This window comes from Ischnura elegans, chromosome 6 (assembly GCF_921293095.1).
Source record: "Ischnura elegans chromosome 6, ioIscEleg1.1, whole genome shotgun sequence".
Taxonomy (NCBI): domain Eukaryota; kingdom Metazoa; phylum Arthropoda; class Insecta; order Odonata; family Coenagrionidae; genus Ischnura; species Ischnura elegans.
Window position 1 is genome coordinate 44,676,206 of NC_060251.1, and position 22,739 is coordinate 44,698,944.

General features: G+C 38.4%; 1 protein-coding gene across 1 annotated transcript in view; it reads left to right on the forward strand.

The window, feature by feature from the left end:
* The window catches only part of LOC124160597 (acid sphingomyelinase-like phosphodiesterase 3b), a 1,228,662-nt gene that overhangs the window by 884,661 nt on the left and 321,262 nt on the right, over positions 1-22,739 (forward strand). Inside the window, exon 6 of the mRNA XM_046536481.1 lies at positions 20,593-20,779. Within this exon, the coding sequence (XP_046392437.1) occupies positions 20,593-20,779 (187 nt within the window). The remainder of the gene's footprint in view (positions 1-20,592; positions 20,780-22,739) is intronic.

The following is a 22,739-nucleotide window of genomic DNA, read 5'->3' on the forward strand; positions in this document are numbered from 1 at the left end:
CTCAAGTATGGGATACTATATATTTCGAAGCAGTGCCAAGCCATCCCGATTATTGATACGCCCCGCCTACTTTATACGTAATCTGACGCCACTAAGGGAGTCGTTAGCAGGTGACGGGTTCAAGTCGTTTTTTATTATAGAGTTTTCGGTGTCATTGCGACGTGATACGCAATACGTCGCACAAAAAAGAAGACCAATCCTCGCGCAGTGAAGGAATGAAATGGCCGCGGTCAGTGATGAATGCACCCATAGGTATGTCCACTTTTTCCCACCCACAACGCATTCGTCTCGGTTTCTTTTCTTTTTTTTTGTGCAGTTGTTGTTGGTGGCCCAGGAAACACGCGGCCATCTCTCCTCAAATCGCATCCGGCGCGACATATTTTACCCGCAAAGTCGCCATACGATATGTGACACGGCCATCGTTTCTGGTCTGCCGCCCGTGTATATACATCTCCACGTCACGCTTTTTATTTTTTCCACTTCCCCCCTCCAATTCCCTCCTTCCCAATGCCATCCTTTTTCGTTCGTTCATTTTTTTCGTACCACTCACAAAAATACCCACTTCCCTTTAGTCGTCCGTCATTTCCTCCCATCCTCTCGAGTCGCGAATGCGGTTGTCGTTTTGAGTTATGCAGGACGTAGTACGTCCCGCGGGGAGGTTAAGGGAGGCGAGAGGGTTGTGGAAATGAGCCGGTCAATGTGGAGTCGTTCCTTGGAACGAATCCACTTGAGGAAGTTATACGGATCGGGAACACTCTCCAGCGTAGGTAATAATGCTGGTAGTTTCTGGCGGTAAATACTTTTTGGAATTTGCTGAACTCAATCTTCCCAATCACGCCCAATAAAGACAATTCATTATCATTTCTTACTTTTTGAATGAACAACTAAAAATTCTGTTTGTCACAGAGTGCTTTATTAAATCATGACCATGGTTTAGATTAACATTCTTATTTAGTCAGAAGCAGACCAAAAGATAACGTTAGCCTTCGAAACCATGGTCGTGATTTAATAAAAAATTCGTTAGAAAAAATTCAAATTATTCATTCAGAAAGTAAGTAGGTCAAGTTTTATCTTCAATCAAACTCCTCGTCATAGATCTAATATATTTGCGGAGGATTTCATATTTTAGTTATTCTAGAAATTAAATGAAGGCAAATTATAACGAAAGAAACGTAGAAGTATGCGAATAATGTACAAAAATGCAGAGTGAACAAATTTTCGAATTATGTCCATATTTTAAAAAGCCCACTGCGGGGAAGAAGAAAATTAGTATGAGCTGAGCGAAATTAAATGTCCCCAGTCCTATGAAAAACAATCAAAATTTAGTTGGCAGCTGAGGGGTTAGTTAAAGGAAGAAAGAATGTTCGGAAAAATAATGTGAAAAATACTTTGAAAATAGAAAAACGAGGAAACGCAGAGGAACACTCGCTTACCCACTTAGTAAGCTACAAGTACTAATACAAATTCTGAATTCAACTGGACAAAAAAGCACACCCACCCATTCACTCATTTACTAACATTGTTTTTAATGGAACCACGTAAAATTTGAAACAATCATACCTTTGTAGGTCTCACACTTACGTCCACGAGGATCTTTCCTATGGTAGCGATCGCAATCATATCACTAAGTAATACTTTAAAAGTAAGGTATGATCACACTCGTTCACTCTCTCTCCTTGCACATTTGCTCAAATGAGCAAATTACGGCGAAGGTCAATGCAATCACGCATTACGGTTTACGATCTTGAACCATAATCACTGGCAAAGAAAAATAATATAATTTAAGCAAAGCATTAGCTCCACTCACACGCTCAGTGGCACACCTCGCGCATTTATCCGCAGGAAATGTCCTAACTTTCACCCTCTCACTCACTCAGTTTCATAAGATGCATAAAAAAGAGTGATTTACGGTCTCTGCACGTGCAAAAAAAGTGGAAAAGAACAATTTTAGGATCACACGAGCCCCCCGTAGACAATTCCTTGTCTGGTTAGGTCTCTGATAGGGTTAACCTGACTTCATGTTTGTTTAAGTTCTCGTAATTTCGTTTGAACATTTTTTTCCATCAAATTAATTCAATCAATCTCTAGCTATTCGAGGAATTATTAACGTTTTTCAAAGCGTCGGAAACAGTCCAATTCCAAAATAATCGTCGGTATATCCTGATTTTCTTACTAATCAACCAAAAATAAAATGTTTATCTAATGAGTAATCGACAAGAAAATATAAACATTTAACTCTATATATTTATAGCATAAAGTAATATATATCAATGGAGAGAGTCACCAGTTGTAAACGCGACCTAGAAGTGAAAACCAAACATTTGGGGAAATCAGCGAATTCGATGAGAAACAAGGCATAAAGAAAGGAAATTGAGCTGATCTTTGATCTCGTTCCTAATGGTGAACGAGACTGTAAGGAAGTAATTATGTCCGTATGATGAACGAAACTGTCCATCACAACAGGGTAGTGCTTATTCTGGGGAAAGTAGTGTACCTCAAGTACAGATCCAGGATTTTTTCTCGGGGGGATGTAAAACAATTACTGTACGAAACATACATTTATTTTAATATAAAATATATATTAATATGAAATTACAGTAAGTACCGTATATAATAACAACAGTTTTCTAATGTGCTTCTTATACACAGGTTTATCATTTTACCATTAATGACTCGCGATCAATAGCGGCAATCGATACGGGATTATTTTCATCTTTGCATGGCTCTGTCGCCTTAATGATTTTCTGACTTTCGCGTCATACCACCTTGGTACGCTACCAACTCTTTTACTTTAATAGGGAAACTTTTTATTCCTGAATTTAAAAGCATGAAAAAAGCTATTCAAGTACATACCCTCTCATTTAACGCCGTATTTGACTACGCAAAGCAAAACGTACGTTACGATAACGGGGCCATATTAAAACTTTTGTCTATTTTTTAAGTTAATGGGGGTCACGTGCCCCCCCCCCTTTAAACCCGCCTATGGTCTACCTGATGGTGGGAAAAGGGAGTGAAGCAAATAACAAGAGAAACGACAAAAAAAAACGTGTCCTCCGTCAAATGACACCGCTTTCCATCTCTCCCGCCAAAACCGCCCATCTCTGTCGCTCTCTCTTATTTAAACTGCCGTGTCTTAATGGGCCGTGGCGCGTACAGACAAATGGCTTAATAAGGACGAGTGGCGCCTCCACCACCCCCCTCCGGAAATATTTCCGCCCGTTTGAGCGCGCGGATATTTTGCGTCGGAGGAATTGCGAGGGAGTGCATTAATATGTCACTTGATGGATTTCCATTGCGTATTTCTTGTTTTTATTCTCGTTACGTGTTTTTGCTCTTTAAGTAGAAAGCCAAGTCTCAAGCTGCCTGTTAATTTTTTGGTGTCATGTTTTTATGATAATAATGTTGCTCAGTTTCCTCGGGGGCAACACGAGGTTAGACCAATATGCTAGGGATATCGGTAATAAAGACAAATTTTTCCGCAGATATATCGTGGAACACCATATTAAATTATAAACATGGATATCGCACTGCCCTCTTAATATTATTTTACAGTTCTAGTATGTGTTTTTTTTCCTTGCATTTTCATCAGGTACTCACGATACAATTGAGTACTATTACTATTTATCATCTATCATATAGTACCTGATGATAAATACAAGGCAATCGAAACATGAGTAGTCCAGCTGTGAAAAAAAGTTATGTTGGTAGGACAAAATGTTTCTATATCGCTCAATAATCAGGGTATTACTTAGATCTAATAAAAGTTATCGTATTTATATTTTAGTTAGTTTTCATTAAATCACACAATAATCATAGGGTATTTTCTCTTCATGCCATTGGTTGTTGGTAGATTTAGCTTCCGCTGCTTGGAAACCTTCCACAGGAGACAGCAACTTAATTACTACTTTAAGTGTATATCTTTGAACGGTAGGTGAGGGTATAATTATAATAAAAAATCATTGAGTATTTATTATTTGTGTTTTAGTATACTTCATTTTATGTTTGGCCTTAATAAAAGACATTGTTGTTTTTTTAGGGTCCGTCAATCAGCGAAATTCTTAAAATTCTAAATCTTTGAGGTGATAGTGTGAGCCGCTATAAATGTGTTTGGCGGTTTGTTCTTATAATATTTCCCATTTGTTTGCATGTGAATCCAAAGGACTACATTTGCACTCACTGGAGTTTGGCTCGCCACTCTCTGAATGAGATACTCTTTCAACTCACCCAATATGTACCTCATATCAAGTGGTTTTGATCTCCTGAAGATATAATTATATTGAGCAGAACAGGGTCTACTGGAAGTAGATTCGTTTGATAGAAAAAAAAGCTTTTACCATGCTCTTTGGGACTTCAGCCACTATTGTATTTCCCCATGGGCTCAATCCTCACCCACGATCCATCCACTTCACTGCGGATATCTCCGCGGAAAGTGGAAGATTCTTGTTTTTATTCTCGAGGTTAAAAATAAAATCATTCGCAGCCGAGTCAAAAAAATATAAAAGCAATAAAGACGAAAGCAAGAGCCTTTCTCCTTTTGGCCACCAGTCATTACAACGATTCCTTTTAGGTCTACACGATATAACTTTCGCGAGGATTCTGGGAGAGTGGTGAGCCGCGCTTCGTGAGACTCACACAAACAAATGACACACTAAAAGCACTCATCCAAAGGGGTGGGCGTTCACTTTTGCGGGTGTTGGAGGGTGGTTTGGCCAGGATTGAACGAGGGAGTTGTGAGAACATTTGGCCCGCTTCCATCACATCACAGGGAGATATTGATTTAACCTAACGTATTTACCATAAATTATTTCATAGTAGGTCGGTTTTTAAAGTAATTACCTTTCCCGTAGTGAAAATGTTGATTTTGATTTCAGACGAAAATTCTGCAGAGAAAAATTTGGAATTTGGGATGAATTTTCACACAGTTCCTCGCGTTAGTTATGACGTGTATCGAAAGAGTGGAATTTTCTCACAGCTTGTGCGTTCCGGGTAACTCCGATTTTTTTCCATGGTTAGACTCGGTGTTTTTAAGTATGACTTACACATTGTTTACGGAAAGTAGTCCTTACATTCTCTATGTAACTTCGCCTAGTGAGTGCCGAGCGTGTATTGATACCATACGTAATTTATCAAACGTAATCAACCCGCTACTTGATTCTCACTCATAGTTTCCTGAAAAATCCTCGCATCATAATCTTCAGTGCTATAACAAATTGCCCTTATCGTAGAGTGGGCGCATAATGTTATCCAATAGAACTAAGTTATTAGTCCATCTAGGAATTATTGTCAAAAGCGCTTTTATGAAATTAACTAATTACTATTTGTTTGATATATATTTTAAGAACTTAGCAATGTATAGAGTTGATTGTTTCTGGCTTTACTTTGTGAAAATCCATTCTTAATAATAAAACGTTATTGTACTTTTCCACACGATTTAATTAACTGTTATTATAACGGATTCTGTACCTGATGATGTCGCCTCTGCGACGAAACCGGTCGTATTAATTAAATCGTGTGGAAAAGTACAATAACGTTTTATTATTAATGTATAGAGTGTTTAACCTATCTATCTTAGGACTCTCTCAAATGGTATAAAAATAGACCTTAGAATCCAAAGTATATAAGTTGTTTTTATTTTTGGACATAATTTCTTACAGATAATGTCTGGTGGGGTAACAAAGAAATACATGTAAATTACTAAATCTATATGTATATGCTTATCGGTGATTCACTCGCATCCCTTTGCCACAATAGTATTGTGTGCCCCAATAATCATTATCTTTACTTGTTTTCAAATCTTCAAAAATAAAAAAATTCCATTTATTGCCCTTGGATTTTAAGACCCTTTATATTGGATACCTTTTAGCTTAAAAGTCGTCTTTTGGGGTTTTATAATTTCATGAGTGAGCTAAAACGAATCACGCCGTGGTGACCCTACTTGGATTTCTTGCCTGTACTTGGTTTCCTTTTGTAAATGCTAGCTAGTTTGCTTGATTTAGTAAGGGCGGATATCTTAATACCTTTTAATTTATCACCGTTTCATTGCTGATTGAGTTTTTCAGTGATTTACATCACCTACAACCTTGCTGTTGGATTCTGGTGGCAGTATATTTGAGTACATAATATGGAATAATTCATATTACTCAGATGTAATACATTTTTTTTATTCCTTAAGTTTACTCCGATAAATTATTTGCTATTATTACCCTTGCCCGTTGATTAGGTGTGATACCCACTTTGGTAATCGTTTTCATTGAAAACGCCTTTATTTAGATCTCGCCCCGCAACAACGCGCAGGCTTAACCCATTTATGCCCACTAATTTTTTTGCATGAAAATTTAACTTTCTTTACATTTTTCTAACTTATTATGCCTCTGGACAACAGAAAAAATATTGAAAAAAATCCTGAAGCATTTGTTTAAAAATTATGACATGGGTCGTTTTCGACCCACTGGGCATTGGTGAGCACATTTAGGATATAGACTATTGGATTGTTTTCTAATAGGCTCTTCAGAGTTATCGAGGTGTAACTGCTTTATGATTTCCAATTTGTTGTGTTTTGTTTTTTAATTGAAATTTTAATTTACTTACATTATTTTGGGATAATTTGTTAAAATAAAAAAGATTTTAGCATACTATTCATATAAAATACCTAATCGTTTATTTCCTTCCGAGTTTTAACAGTCAGAGATATTTCTATGGTACTCCTCAAAGCACTTATCGTGCAAAGGAATGCAACATTTATGGCATGATTTTACTGTTTTACTACGGCATAAAACGCATCTTTTTCTTGGCTGATCTGTGAGAATATGATGCGGTCCACTCGTTCGGATTATCTCTGGAGGAGCAAACTTGCTTGTTGGTCCTGCTCGTTGAGGTGGAATACCATATTTCTTCAATAAAGATATTGCAATTTCTCTTCTGAAAGCTAAACTGTCCAGTTTCATACCATAAGTCCTGCTGAGACACCATGCATTACCCATGCATGCATCTATCATCCAGAGAAATATGGGCGTGTACCACTTTTTCCCACGAATGCCAATACCGTAATTAGAGATATTATTGTCCATTTGGTCTACACCACCCATGTTTCGATTGTACATGGCAATAACGTGGGGTTATGGAATTTCAATTCTTTCTTTTACGGATGCTGAATATCTCGTTGCCTTCTGCTGAGGTTCGACGCCAAACTGATTAGATAGCATTGTGACAACGTTATTGTCCGTCCACCTAACTTTACTGATATTATCCTCTCGGGATACACGACAGTCATATCTACCTCTCTCATTTCTTTTAAACACTTTAACATCCTGCAAGGGGCAGTTATCAATTCGGTTCACTCTAGCGGTTCCCGTTCCACTATAGCCAAATTTTGTTAGTTCGCATATTAGATTCGCAGTAGTGAAAAAATTATCAAAATACAGGGAGAAATTCAGCAGTGGATATTTTTTTTTAGGATTTCAGCAAACCCCATCACCACAGATTCACCGAGCCCTCTTGATGAAGTGAAAACCCTTTTTTCCTTTACTTTCCCTTGGTAGATATCAAATTGGATGCAGTACCCTAGGCGTAGTGCAGCTACCCAGGCCTTGTAACCGAATCTCACTGGCTTTCCCCGAATAAACTGTTTGAATCCATGCCTTCCAAAGTATGGAATCATAGCCTCATCGATAGAAATTGATTCTTCTAAAGGCGCAAATCTACAAAAATTTTTGTTGAGTTCACAAATGACTGGACGGAATTTTACGAGACGATCGGATATGTCTAATGCACTATTATCTGCACAATGGATGTTCTTAAATATATCCTCAAACTTGTTTCTTCTCATACTTCGAGACACCAGTGAATTGTAGACATCTTCCTTTTCTTCCCAATGCATTCAATAATTCTCGGGAGCCAGTTATATCCGGACAAAAACAATATGCCTAAAAATGTATAAATATCTTCCTTGGAAACCTGCACACACCTATTCCTCGCTGCTGCATATTGATATGTAAACTCAACAAGTTTTGTAATGATGTTGTCATCAATAAAAGGTTGGAAAAACTCAAATGGGTGACTGGACGAGGATAAAGTCAGTGGAGGTGTGAAACATGTACTCCAAGAATTACAAACAGGGGTAGTTAGATCACAGCTGACCCATCTCCGTGTTTTGTTTTGGGTTTCGGTTGATTTCTTTCTCCTTTTAGAATGGGATGATTTTTCAACGAATTTGATTTCCTCATCAACTTCACCACCTGGTCATCTTCAATGTCAATGTTGAAATCACCTTCCGCTTGCAGCTGCCGGCGACAAAGACAATCAGGATCGTTACATTCTTCGTCCCCAGAATCCTCACATGTTTCGTTTCCATCTTCTGGAGGAGTTATGTAAATATATACTTCATCTTTTACACCTTTTCCATCCAAGTCTTCTAGCTCGTGAAGTATTTCTGTTGTATTCAGCTGTTTGCGACTAAATTAGAGATATGTATAAATTTGTCAATGAGCTCACGAAAAAAATGTTTCCCACTAGGAAATTATATACTAACCTTGCCATGCCAAAATTTATTTGGACTAATGCACTCCAAAAGAATCTTATCGCAGTTCAGCGGAGAGAACGCTCGAATTCAACCTAGTACGTCTGGAGTTGCCCAACAAACTAGCCTTATCTGCCCAGTGGGTCGAAAACGACCCACGCCAATATCATGACCCGTGGCAGACACAGGAGACATGAAATTTGGTAATTGAGTACGGAATAATGAAATTAAGTGCACAAAGTATTGTAGCACGTCGTGTCATTTTGATTGTGCTTGAAATTTTTGGTTACATTGTGTGTTAAAGTTATTCGAAAATCGCGGTAATGAGAAGTAATTTTTTATGCCCACATTACAATGATTTGAAAATGTATCCTTGGAAATATTACTTCAGGAATGAATCATTTGCTTCTCAGTAAGACGAAAATAACAACAATGTAGACAAATACTTCAAATAAGGGGGACTAGGATTTTTTATATCCCGTGGGTCGAAAACGACCCACTGGGCATATATGGGTTAAGAGAAATATTGGTAACAGAGCATCAATAGGAAAGAGAGAGAGGGGGGCAGAGGGTCCAGATCTACCCCTCTCCACCCCCGGAATCTTTCAATCGAATTTATGAATCAGTATTGTATGATACTAACATTTTTCATTTCTCGATTTGTCAAATTTTTCTGAGGATACCACAAGGCCACTGGGGGCAATGACATAGCGAGAGAAAGGGTCCAGGTGGTCCGGACTCTCACCCCTCATCCTCCGAAATATAAAAACACATTTACTTTGCTTCATCATAAAAGAAAATAAAATAATGAAAAATTATGAATTTTCAAATGATTTCTTTGAAAATTTAAGTTTTTTTCGATCATGAAAAATGTTTTAATTAGTTGAAAACCCTTTACTTATTTCCCTGATTTTTTCAAAACATTCCCCGCGGATCTTCCCCCCCCCCCTAAGCAAAATTTATGGCTGCGCAAGTGAAAGAGAGTGTATAAAAGCAAGCAGCGGATGCTCGAAAGGCATTGCCGGAGGACTAAGGGGTGGGGACGGGAGGATTAGTGTGTGCGTTGAGATTAAAGAGTCGGCGAAGCGGTCTGGAAGCCACAGACTTAAAGGACGCTGGGCGGCACAAGAGGTAGGGGAGGAAGGGAGTAAATTGATATTGAACGCAAGGGATTCAGTGGAGCCTAAAGGGGGATGGGTCAGGGGAAATAATGAAGACCGATTGTCGGACAAAGAAAGTAATGCAAAAGGCAATGCGGATCAAAGTGAGGGTGGGGGTGTGCGGCTACATTAATCCGCTAGCCGACGGGCCAATGACGCAAAAAGAGCGGGAGAAAGACGCAACATCCTCTGCTTGTATTTTTTCGACCTGAAGGAAGGAAAGGAAAGGACGAGTAAATCATTCAGCGGTAGTGATTACGTAAAATTTAACTTCTGGTGCCTAATTTGGGATCGATAATCTTGTCTTAGATGAAAAATGTGTTCAGAGTAATCGGTAAAAAGTTCATAATTACGCTTTTTCCTGTGATTTTCCCTGTATTAATTAGTTAATGGATTAGGGCGTTACTTATTGGAATAACATGTCAAATGGAAACACTGTGTTTTTTCCACATCACCTTTCAATGCAACCCCTGTCCTTTTCAATGACTGTGGCATCCTCAGAGGCGAATGTCATTTTCAAGAGGTTCATCTCCCTTTTCCCTTTGGAAATGACGATTAGGCGTTGATATCGATCAAGCTACATAAAAATTATCCTAGAAAAATAATTTCTTTACTTGTTGATCTCTCTTTTGATATTTTTTTCTATTTGTGTGTAAGTTTGACTTAGGATTAATGCTTTGAAATGTCGACAATAGGTGAATAGATTTATTATTTAGCACAGAAACAAAAATAGAACTGTTGAAAAATCATTCCTCTTCTTCCTGGCTAAAAGGATTTTGTATATAGTCGGAAATTTGTGCTTAGACCTCAAAAACCTCAATCATAAGGAAATAAACGTGCTGTATCAATAGGGTTTGCAGTTAGCATAATGGTTGGAAACAAAGATTTCCATCTCATCCCATAGTAATTGCCGTTTGTAGAACTGCTGGAAAACTGTTTCCGTCTGCTTTACCTGAGTCTATAGGATTTTTTATGTTATTCGTGGTGTGCGATTTTATGCAACAAGCCTCAATTATAAGTACTTGATAGTGTTTCTCAGTTGGCATTTTAGTTTTAAAGTTGCTCCCCAATCTCATCATAATCGCCGGAATGGGTGTCAGCACGGTTTTGCTGGTAGGCACGTCGTCTTTCCACTTGAACTACTCCTCTACCTGGATCGCCTTTGCCTCTGCCTCCGCCCGTGTGTTGGCGAAGAATGAGATTCCTAACGCCCCAAGTCCCGTAGAAATCTCTCGCCTTCGTACTATTAAGGTAAAATGGAATAAAAAAAGTTGACGTGCGCATGCACAGGCCTTCGGTCGGGCCCTCAAAGGCGTCTCGGGGGATGCAAAGCCGGATCCCGGGGCATTTCCTCAGATCCGCCATCGAAGTCCTTGTCAACAGGCCTTGTCTCCTTTATTTCTTCGTCTGAAAGTGCAGAGGCGACACCAGTGGTGAGAGACAGAAGGTGGTGACGCCTAGTGGAAAGTGGACGTCTCTTGAGTTAGAGCATGCTGTGCCGTCGACCGGAAGGGCATCGGCGCTCTGTGGCGATCGTGGTAGTTGTCTGAGGGATGAGCGTTAATTCATTTCCTGCCTTGTCTTTGAGCCTTAGATCTGCAAGGCAGTAGGACTAGGCCGGAAAGATTGAACAGAAAATAGGAAAGTGTGGTAGAGGAGGATAATCTTGGACGGAGGGTTTATGCTTGACGCGGAAATCGAGAGAAACTTTCGTTAAATGAAGGCTTGGAAAATGTAGGGGCGGAATTTACCCCTGATACCTTCTGACAAGTCTAAGAAACGGGAAGTAGGAGCATATTTTTCTGGCATGCATGCAAAATCTTTTAGATGTGGTCTTGGTCGTAGGATTTATTGAAGACAGTTCTAATGCCCTCTCCAAATAGATGGGAGATTTAGCATTTTTGTGCTTTAGTGCCTTCTTTCGTATTCAGTTAAAGTGGTCAGGAGAATTTTTAACAGACGTGAGGGCGAACGAATATTCCAGCATCTATAAGTTTGGTTTCCGTGAAGGAAAGTCAATACATGATGCTGGAGTGGTAACGATGACCCATGTGGAGTGTAACCTAGGATATAACCAGATTTTTTATGATTGCCTTTGGCGTTGTTGTGAATCGAAGTTGGGAGAGGAGACACGTCGAAAAAAAACTCCAATTTAATCCTACCATTACCGGTAGAATACTTAAATTGTGGCAATAGGTTAACTTCTACTTCTGCTCATGGGATCACACTGATATGATAAAATCCAAGATCACGTATAGAATGTAATATAGATAGTAAAAAAGATAATAAATGAGATGGCTCTCTGGTGAATATTCTATGAGTACAATACAATCCTGAATGAGGGTTTGAGCTCTGTCAGTCCTAAGTAATTCATTACTCTGAAACCAATCAGCTTCGCCACACCATATTCTGCTTTCTTTTTCTACATTCATAGATGTACATTTATTTCTAGTCCATTTTCATTTCAAGATTTTATAGCAAGTGATTATGTATGCTCTTTTCAATTCTTATTTTGCCTAATAAATAGGCTGAGATTATGGAAAATTTGGTAATTTTAAGATAGATCTTTATTTCACTAGAATAAGTCATCGAAAGGTGCGATGTATATAGATAATGGACAAAAGTGTGTCTTGGTTTTCTCGGCTTAAAAATAGGCAAATTCAACGACCATGGAGATAATCTGTCTATAAAAGAAAGTCGAAAATCGTGTTAGTTATAACACTTATAATTCAAGAACGGCTGCACCGATTTAAATGACATTCCTTGTTCCTTGGATTCAAAGTTCCTTGGATTCGTCTCAGCCCCTGATAACATATAGGGCATTGAAAAAGCATAATTTTACAAAAAAATCGTCTCTTTCTTAGTGGTATGTGTTTAGGAGTTAGTAACGCAACAACAATTGATGAGTCGGTCAAAATTACAAATTAATTTATTTGTTTTGTTTTTACCAATTTAATATCTGAACTTCGTAACAATATAATATTTTAATTACTAAATATATTCAAAATATTGAAATTGTATTTTAAAATTTAATTCTAGCTAATTGTAAGCCCAGCTCGAGCTCACTCTTCACTACCGTGTTTGTAAACAAATCTCCAAGCAATTGTTGACAAACGGTATTGTCCGTGTTGCTGTCGATGAATCGAGCAGTTTGCTTTCACTTCCTCGGAATATTTGCAAATTAGTTTCATCACAAGGTGAGCTCATCAACAAAGTGTTCCAGAATATGATTGAACACCACAAAAATAAAACATGGTTGATTGAGCGAACAATTTTGACGGCCTAGAACGAAGATGTGAATGACTAAAAAAAAAGGTATATCAGGATCAAATTGTTGGTACTCTGCATCAATTCAAATCTTTTAGCTGTGTTACAAACGAAGACGAAATCACCAACTATCTAAATGAATATTTTAAGTCCTTGGACGTACTTGGCTTTACAAGGCACTATTTACAGTTAAATGTAGGCTCTGTGTTCATGATCTTTTGAAACTTATACCAACAAAAACCATTCAATGGAACGCGTTTGGTGATTTAAACCATTGAATGTGTTTCACGCGAATTTACTCAAAGGAAAAGTTAATGATGAGGAAGTTCTCATTCCGAAGATTCCATAATCCCAACTTATATGCCCTTTTGAGCTTAAACGTATTCAATTTCCAAATTGTGTTGCATTCGTGATAACGATTAACAAATCGCATGGTCAGTCTTTAAGTTTTTGTGATGCTTGTGCTCATGTGCTAATGAAAACCCATGATTTTCTCATGGTCAATTAAACGTGGTATGTCTACGAGTCAGTAAACCATCCGCTGTATTTCTCCCTTCGCTTCAAGAGAGCAGCTAGGAAATAAGGATAAGGGGGTTTTAGGCGCAGCTAATACTATGGGTCTGCAAGGTATTGAAAACTTGCTATGGAAAGCAAGAGGTGTGGGGGCCCTCCCCCAGACATTTTTTAAGATAAATGGTTCATAATAGTGGGTTTTGCGGCTGTGCGAGTAGTAAAATATGTTTTGTTTGCTACTCATCCGTCCCCCAAGTAGAAGTAACAATTAGTAATAGTAATATTAGTAACCTAAAATATAAATTACATAAATGTTAGCTATATTAGTACCTTTCACATTTGGCATTTACAGTAGGCCATTATCAATACTTCCGTGCACCTATTATTTGAGAAATTTACCACACTTTATCCCCAGTTGTAGTATTTTCTTGATTGAGATATAATTTTTGAGAAGAGTCATCTTTACATACCTACTCTATAAAAGCCACGATGTTAGCGTCAGCAATCGACAATATGTGGTGAAATAAAAAAATACGAGCCCTTGAGCGGGGGTAATTGAGCATGTTAGCCCGATCTAATGATTAATAATTACGTAAGAAGAATTGAAGAGTAGGCTCGTAGGTTTAAAGAGTAAATGAGATTGGTTACAGCGAAAGGAATGAGGGAAGAAATAATTGGAAGTAGAGGGGAATAGGTAGATGAAAACATTTGGACAGCTATGTAGAGTTGTAGTTCATTTTGCGTGAATGTGTTATTATGTGAACCTTAATATGATTTTGAAATTTCGGGGTTTCGGGTTATATTTTATATGATTTCTCATCACCCGCTGATTCATTCCAACAAGGCGGTTATCGACGTGCCATGTGCCAAGGAAGGATGACGAGGAGTATGGCATCAACTGGTATATGTGATAATGCCTACTTTTAGTCTCACCCGGTTACATTTTCAGGGCCAGAAAACTTTTAACGATTGATCAAATCATCACCGTAGTTATCTGATCGCGTGAGAGTGCGTATCATTTCGCAGAAACGGCTCCAATTGCACGTGGAGTCAACCTTTACTCGCCCACCCGCGAGATATTAGGTTTTCCCATGCGTGGGCGGAACTTTTGCGGCGAACAAAATTGCGTCCCCGAAATTTGGGACCTTCATGTTGTTTCCTCGCAGCAAATGATTCGTTGGCAAGGGTCCCATGTGAAATTTCGGTGACTCCCACGTTCTCTCGGCTTGGGAAAGCGCGAACTTTTCAGTTATATTGCATTTTTTTATAATGAGAAGACGCCTTTTGCCCGTGGAAAAATGATAGACAACTGATTATTCTTTACTTGTTATTTAAAATATCTGCCAGGGTGTCCGCATATCTGGATAACACATGTCATTTTAAACACTCATGAATCGTCGATACAACGCTTGGAAAATTATTGCATCTACTATACTGAAATGATAACATCTCTAATAAATACTTCTTTGCGCATGGAATTTAACGTGTCCAGCTTTACCGCTTGGAGTAATGTCACGGTTGGTGTTCTAAATGTTTCAATTATCCTATTTCCACCTTGAAATTGATAGCTCTAAGAAAGAATGTATAAAATTTGATTCAGGAAAACTTACTGCCATGTTTTTATTCGCGAGATGAATAGGTATAGTAAAATATATGTTCATTAAATGGATATAAGCGAGCATTTACCCAGAAGACTAAATGTAATTCTTAGTGCCGGATTATTAAGCACCTTGCTTATAGGGTAAGATAATTATTTGGTGTTTTTGATGAACCCGAACGCTTTCGTATTTGTCAAGCTAGAGTATGAAAAAATGTATCCACGTTTTTCTAGCAATATTTTAGTAAAACCTAAGTGTTATCAGGAATTGGTTTACATCTGTATGTTGGATAATGGCTAAAACTCTAAGGTAAATTTATTGGAACATTTAAAGAAAATTGCGAATAATGAAGGCGCCAATATGCATTTTAAACTCGTGACATGTAACCGTGGAGCTTGAATGTATATTTCTTATGCTTAATATGCATCATTTTTTTAACAGCGAATTGTGAAATTCGATTTCTCTGCCGTGATTACTGCCATTGGCAATGAGTTTGATGCCACCCTGAGAAGTTTCTCCTACAATGTGGCCGATAATCTTTCGATAAAAGATTACACTATTTTCAATGGTATTCATTTTATTTATAAGTTTGTTTTGCGCATGATACCGCGGTAGCATTAGGAGAATGTGTATTACACAGAATTCAATTCTAAAACGCAGAATATAATTATCCCAGCATTTTATGCTATGAAGTTTCAAAACGTCGTCCTAGTTTCCTATCTTGGTGCATTATAGAACAATCTCAGTAGAGAGTAAGCGGTAGAATAGTTGATTTTGAACCCACTACCCAGCCCGTACTATGTTACGATACAACAGCGCAACCCGCATACTTTACGACCTTTAGTTCAGGAAAAACTTCCAATCCCCTTAGAATGAAAATCCCAAATCTACTGGAGAATAATGCCCTAGAATATTTTATTAAAAAAAAAACGAGGCAATTTCTTGTCGAGTCCGCGAATAAAGGCTTTTGCACACCTCCCGAAAAAAAGTTCAGGATATCTCCTTCTTGATGGAGGGAAAAGATCTCAATTTTTTTCCCTCTTCGCGAAGAAAACTCGCTTTAGTATATATATAAGTTTTAGCCGGTCCAAGTTGGCGCGGGATCACCGCGCGCCTGGATAAGAACTTTTCCCCGGGAAGGAAGAAACCGCCCCTCGACCGCCACCTTGGCAGACCACCGGAGTATAGTGCAATAAGAAGTTTCGCCTAAGGTTTTCGCCGGAGGAGGCGGTGGAGGGGAGGTTTGGGAGCGGGCGACTGGGCATGCTAAAATTCGGCTGTTTCATCTTGCACTCGGTATCTCGGCCGAGGCAGCGGTGCACCAGCGCCGCAATACCTCCCTCTTTTCCACCGCATGGAGGAGAGGAGGTACCTTATAGGAGGGGAGGTTCTCAACTTGTGCACGAGCGGTGGACTAGATAAAGCGAAATCCTAGGGAGTTGTACTGAGGTAAAGCTCATCCGAAGAATGGGGGTGTCTTCGTCTAGTGTGTAGGTGGTGAAGTTGTTTGAGTTGGACCGGTTGCGAAGAAGACTGATTGGGGAGTTTAGTACTGCAGGAAAGTGCTTCCATGGGTAGGATTCACGTGGCCTATAAACCTCGTTGCAATAAGTTTCTTTAATCATTCTAGATTGCGTTAATTATTTTAAGGAAGAATCATTCCCGAAATTAACTTTATAAATTGGTAAATACGGTATTTTTTACTTATTTTTTCTATTAATTAAATAAATATATGGACATATGATTTAAATGATGCAAAATAAAGGATAAATTAACCTGTATCCTTTTACAAATTCTCTCTTTTCCATATTAACCTCTGAAAAACTAAGGTAGTAGAGGCTAAGAGCAGTTTTCCCCTCTTAATTAGCCGTAGTTGATCCATTTTCTTAAGTGTTTAGGCAGAACCAAAGTCTCACTTTTAATGAACAATACAGAGTGGGTACCAGGTAAAGCAAAATGCTTGGGAGTTGTATCGAAGAATAAGGTATTTGAGTCTAGTAGTTGTGGTAAAGTCATTTGAGTTGGTCCAGCTGCCAGTACAACGATTAAGGAGTTTTGCGCGATTGGAAGACGCAGGCTGATATTTTACAAAAACCCGGATTCCAAATGTATTTAAATTTTCTTCATTTTTGCTTCACTTAAATAATTTTTTGAAAGAGATCCCACGTGCTATCATCAAAACGGTCTATCTCTGACACTCGTGGTTGTGGTATTCGTGACCATTCTTTCAATATTCTTTAATTATGAATAATGAAAGATCTTCCAGAAATCATTCATAAATTTGGCTAAGTACATGGGTGTCTTGATTAGATTCTTATTTGTTCTGCTTGGTCTCACGATGGAAAAGATTTTGGAGATTAAGAGCGATGGGTCTTACTTAATTTGTTATAGTGGACTTATATTCCGCAGCATTTAGATCACCAATATCGCAATTTGATTTTTGACAGGTGTTACTAGATGAAGCAAAATCCAAGAAGTTGAAATGTGGTGTAGCTCAGCCGAGGAATGGGAGTGCATGAGTTTTTGTGGTAGTGATGGAGTTGCTTGAGTTGATCCAATTGCAAAGAAGAAGGATTTGGGAGTTTTATACTCTAGAAAAGTGCAATCTGAGGGCCTCGACTTGTGGCCCAAAAACCTTTGTAGTGTAATTTTTATTTTTATTTCAATTCACATCATTTATTTCGGGAAGAGGTATTTACGCCTTCAACATCAGAAATTCATGGGTGTGATATCTGTCATTATTTATTCGATTAATTGAACACGGAAATAGAAATATGTGCCGAAAACCCTGTACAATTGGAAACGTTGCTACTTAATTCGTTAAAGTTGGACTTAGCATTAAATTAGTATTCCATTCTGGTTCTTGGCTTTTTATGTATGCCTGCTAATAGGACCCTTGAAGCATTTGGTCTATAATTTGCCATTGTTTAGTCGTTCTCTCATATTTTATAGTGATCCACGGTCGTTATTTCATGTTGAACGTCGAGGGGATGGACTGGATAAAGTGAAATTATAGCAAGTTGTGCAGAGGTATAGCTTTACCCAAGAATTGAGGTTTTCTGGGTGGGGATAATGAAGTTAAGTTAGACCGGTTGCAAGATAAAGTACTACGGAGTTTTGAAAGTTCTGGCTAATGTGCTATGGAGACCTCAATGCAATACGCATTCTAATTTTTCTCATGTAGTAATTATAAACTCACGTTTTGTTCTTGAGACATCAATAAGTGATATCTTCGTGCCTAGACCCTTAAGATATAATCAAAACACCCTCTTTCTCACATGTAAAGTATTCAACCGATCGTATAAGCCAACTGCATATTCAATAAGTATCTTAATTATTAATTATAATGTTTTTATTTACATATTATTTTAGGCAAATTAGTGGGAGAAATATAAATAACTTGTTTTGAAGGATCGACTAATTGTCATCGGTTTTCGTTTTTAAAAGCCGTATTTGCTTGCCAAAAACTATCAGTAATCATTTCAAAGAATGGTAAGACTCAAATATCCACTCATTTCTACTATCAGATAACAAACTTATGTACTACTCTATACATCTTATCCTTTGCTGTTCTTTTCTTACACCTCTACTTCAGTGATCCTTTGCAGTAGTCCATCATGTCTCATTTGGTGACCGATTAAAGTTTTTTCCTAATTTTTGTATAAAATCCGAAAATTTGCAACTATGAACCAATTTATTTTGTTTCCTGCCTCGAACTTTCGCTCGCCGGCCCGCAACCGAATATACTGATATTGAACCGCAAACACCGGTCAAGAGATTTTCGCAGTGGTTGGAAATGCAATCATCCCATAGGGATTTTCTTTCCCGCGAAGAAGCGTGTATGGCGAACTTACTTGAATAGACGCGGTGGCGAAAAAGTATTGAAGAGATTTGGACCACGGCAAGAAGAGGTGTTGAAGCCGATAGAGATTGCAAAACTCTGGGAAACTCAAAAAGGAAGGAAAAATCTTTTTTTTTACTCTAACAAATCCAACCTGCATAGCGTTCGATAGGCGACGGGCCATTTTTCCTGAGGCGAAGGCAGAAGTCTCTCGCGGTGGGTGGTAAAGAATTCTCCGCGTGGTCTCTTCTCCGCCAAGTTTGTGAAAAAGAAGGAAAGGGTCGTCCTGTTTGCTTTTTTTATTCCCCCCACTGTGCTTTGAAAGAGCGTTTTTGAAAAGGAGGGAGGTTGGGGTGAGATAAACATTTTCGGTACGTTTTGAGTAAACAGCGCTCCATGAATTTTGCAGCGATGCGGACGAGCGGTGGCAGACGTGGTCAGTCTTGGAGGCGGCGACATAAGAAAGACGCGTTTCGTGGTCAGAGAAATGCCGCGCCGTGAAAAAAAATGGGATGATTGATGGGAGGAGATTTTGAATCATTCTCAAAGGAAGCCAGAACCATTTGGGCACTAAAAATCTTTCTAGGTCAGTACGGTAGCAATATGGTTTTATATCTACGGCTAGAGGGGTTATATCGATGCAAGGTTAGTCCAGGTATTTTCAAATAAATATTTATAAAATTAAATTTCAGGAATTTTCCCGCAAAAGGTTTGAGCTCATTATCCCTTTCCATACATTTTGCTTTAGTATCACGAGAAGGTAGTCTAAAATGTATTGAAACTAGTTTTGGGTATAAAAATTTTATGAAAAATTGCTGGAATTTTATCAATTTAGCGGGAAAATTTCTGCGACATTTCTCGAGAGCACAATTGACTTATTTGAATTAGTTCATCCCGCGATATTTATTTTTGAAAAAAATGATGACAGAAAGAGCTGCTCAAATATTGCACCTCCAATGTTAATGAGGTGTTTAATCGTTGGGTAAATAATATACTTCGCATTAAAGACACCTCATTACATTTCACGCTTGAGGATAACGAAAAAGGAGATTAAATATCATTGTTTGCCGCGGTGATGCCGTCAAATTATTCATTAAAGCTATTCATAAAATGATAATACATTTTTTTTCATTGATTTTTGCCTTTTTCTGCATGACGATTTGTAGATCATAGTATTATTTTGTACATAATATTCTAAGGAACCTATTTCTCAGTAAAACTTAAAATTGATAGAAGCTGTTACTAAGATATAAAAATTTAAGACACAAAATAAAGGACTGCATGGTTAAGGAATATGGTATAAGCTAAAATCAAGTGGTACAAATGCCTCGGAGACTCAAATACATAAAATTTCTAAAAAAATGTAGTCAATTTTCGTTTTGAAGCACGTAGTCACTGAAGGCAATTTTTAATTTTTCATTAAAATAAAAATAACTATTTAAATCCGCATTTGGTGTTGGAACAGGTGGAAGTAAGGATAATTGATGGATGAATCGGTTGGAAACAAGGAATGTGAGTTTGTGTTTAAGACTGAAGAGGGCGATAGAGCTTTTTACGGCTTTTTTATGATTATTTTCTTTACGAATGTGACAAGTTTGTGACAATGTGGATAGCAATAAGAATTTTCTCCATAAGAGTGTACATGTTTCATGCGTTAAATGATTGTTTCTTTAATACGTATCAACGTCTTCTTTGCAGTGTGCTGGAGGCACGAACCTGGGTCTGGCGGTGGAGGGAGCGGAGGCGGCGGCACGGGAGCCTCCCGAAGGCCCGCGGGCCGCTTCGGCGACCACAGTTGTGATTCCCCTTGGGGACTCGTCGAGTCAGCCGCCAGAGCCATGAAGAGCAAGCACGGAGACAACATCGAGTTCGTCCTCTGGACTGGGTAAGTACTCACAATAGGTTGTGCCACGTTGCCACACTTCCTCGAAGTGACTCCTCATATCTACCACGTACGTCACCCTCCTCCACATTAGCTGCTCTGCACGTGCAGAGCCCGAAACTACCAGTTTAAGAGCTTGTCATGAACAACCTCTTAGAAAATGGTGAAACATTAAATAATGGATCGGTGACCCTGGGCGGGCTCGTTATGGTTACTGTCTGAGGACCGGGAACGAAGTATGAGACTTTTACGCCCTTGCGTCTCAGAAGGGGAAGGATTTTAGATAAAAGAAAGGAGACGCCGCGCGATGTGAGCCTGACGACGCCTCCAGGGAAAGAATAGGAAAGGAATGAACGCGATAGGGACAAAACCACGCTGCCATGGGGACAGCGGGGCCTACTAGAAGCAAAATTTGCCTGTACTTAATTTGCCGATGAAATTGGAGCAGAATTCTGTAATGGGAAAAATCCATCGATCAGTTCGTTGGATAAATAAAGCATTGTATAGTTCAATGCCAGCGATATGGGTTGATTCTGGTACAAACTGTCTCCATATTGTGATGTGTACATGCTTAAAACTACCTGCATCATTGCGTATGTATGTATTTTTCCCATCGATATGAATCCTTCTAAATTAGTCTTGCGTGACCGTATATTTTAGAACTAGAAATACCAATGTATTCATACCCATTTATGCCACACACATGCTTCTTTTTCGTCGGCTAGATATGTTTACGGTGCCCACCGTGGTTATATTGAATCATAAATCGACGCCATGCACCTAATTAAGTAGGCAACCGAAGGGAGGAATTGTTTTCTCGTTGCTGCCGTGCACATATAAGTATATTTTCTTGGTTTACAAGTACGATTGAGAAGCTGCGCGATAAAGTACTTACAGTAAAATGCAAAGAAATGTTGTTAACGGCGAAAAGCCTGCGCATAAAGGAATTAAAAGGAGAAAACGAATCAAAATTATTTCTGTTGTCAATTCCAGATGACATATAAGATGCACGTTGGTTTATAACAGGTATTATGCAAAAATATCTTAGAATGACACCAATACCTTCACTGCACAAACACTCATAGATGAGCGGATTTGAGTCGGTGGGCGATTGATGAGCGTTTGTGCAGTGGAGGTATCGATTAATTATTTGAACCAAAAATTACTTTTTAGAATCAATCTTAAGCTTATTAACGCTGGGTGATTGGTCACGATATTCATAAATTTGATATAATCATGATTGGTGTCTTTACACATTCATATTACGATTGTACTGCTCTATATTCGCGTATAAAAATCCATTAACAGTTCACAGAGGTTTTCGTGAAAAACCTGATGAGCATTGCAGACATGTAGTTAAAAATGCAGAAAAACCTGGTGGTGGAATTAAAGAAAAGTAAAATGAATTCACTATCTTGTATTAGAACCACTAGCCCTGATTCCTCGCATTCCACTCTGAATTGATTCGTCTCTATTGGGGCAAAACTATGTCACTTGGTCCGCGAACAGATTAATCCCGATTTCATTTCAAAATTCTTGCTCGACCGCACAGCATGGAGAAGCTTTTTGTAAGTTTTTTTCGATTACCGGAAAACATGTCACATACTCGTCATTAATTCACGAAAATTTTATCATGCAGGAGATATTTGCCTTTCATCACTCAATCAGTAACATTAATGATTGTTTTCGGAATATGCACGTAGATTGCGAATATAGTTTTTCTAGCAAAATGGCCATAGTGGAATGATTCAAGTATATGTATCAGCTAAGGGCCGTATCAGTCTTTGTGAATACAAAATTGATGAAATATTCAATCAAGACTGTTCGCCATTGTTGTCAATTAAAACGTTTTTCCCTTTGCTTCATTGGGAATGAAAAGTTTGGAGTAGGGTCGCTAAATTGTGGATAACAAGCAGCACAAGGGAGAGATGAGTGGTAAAAATTTCGGAAACTTCTGAAATAG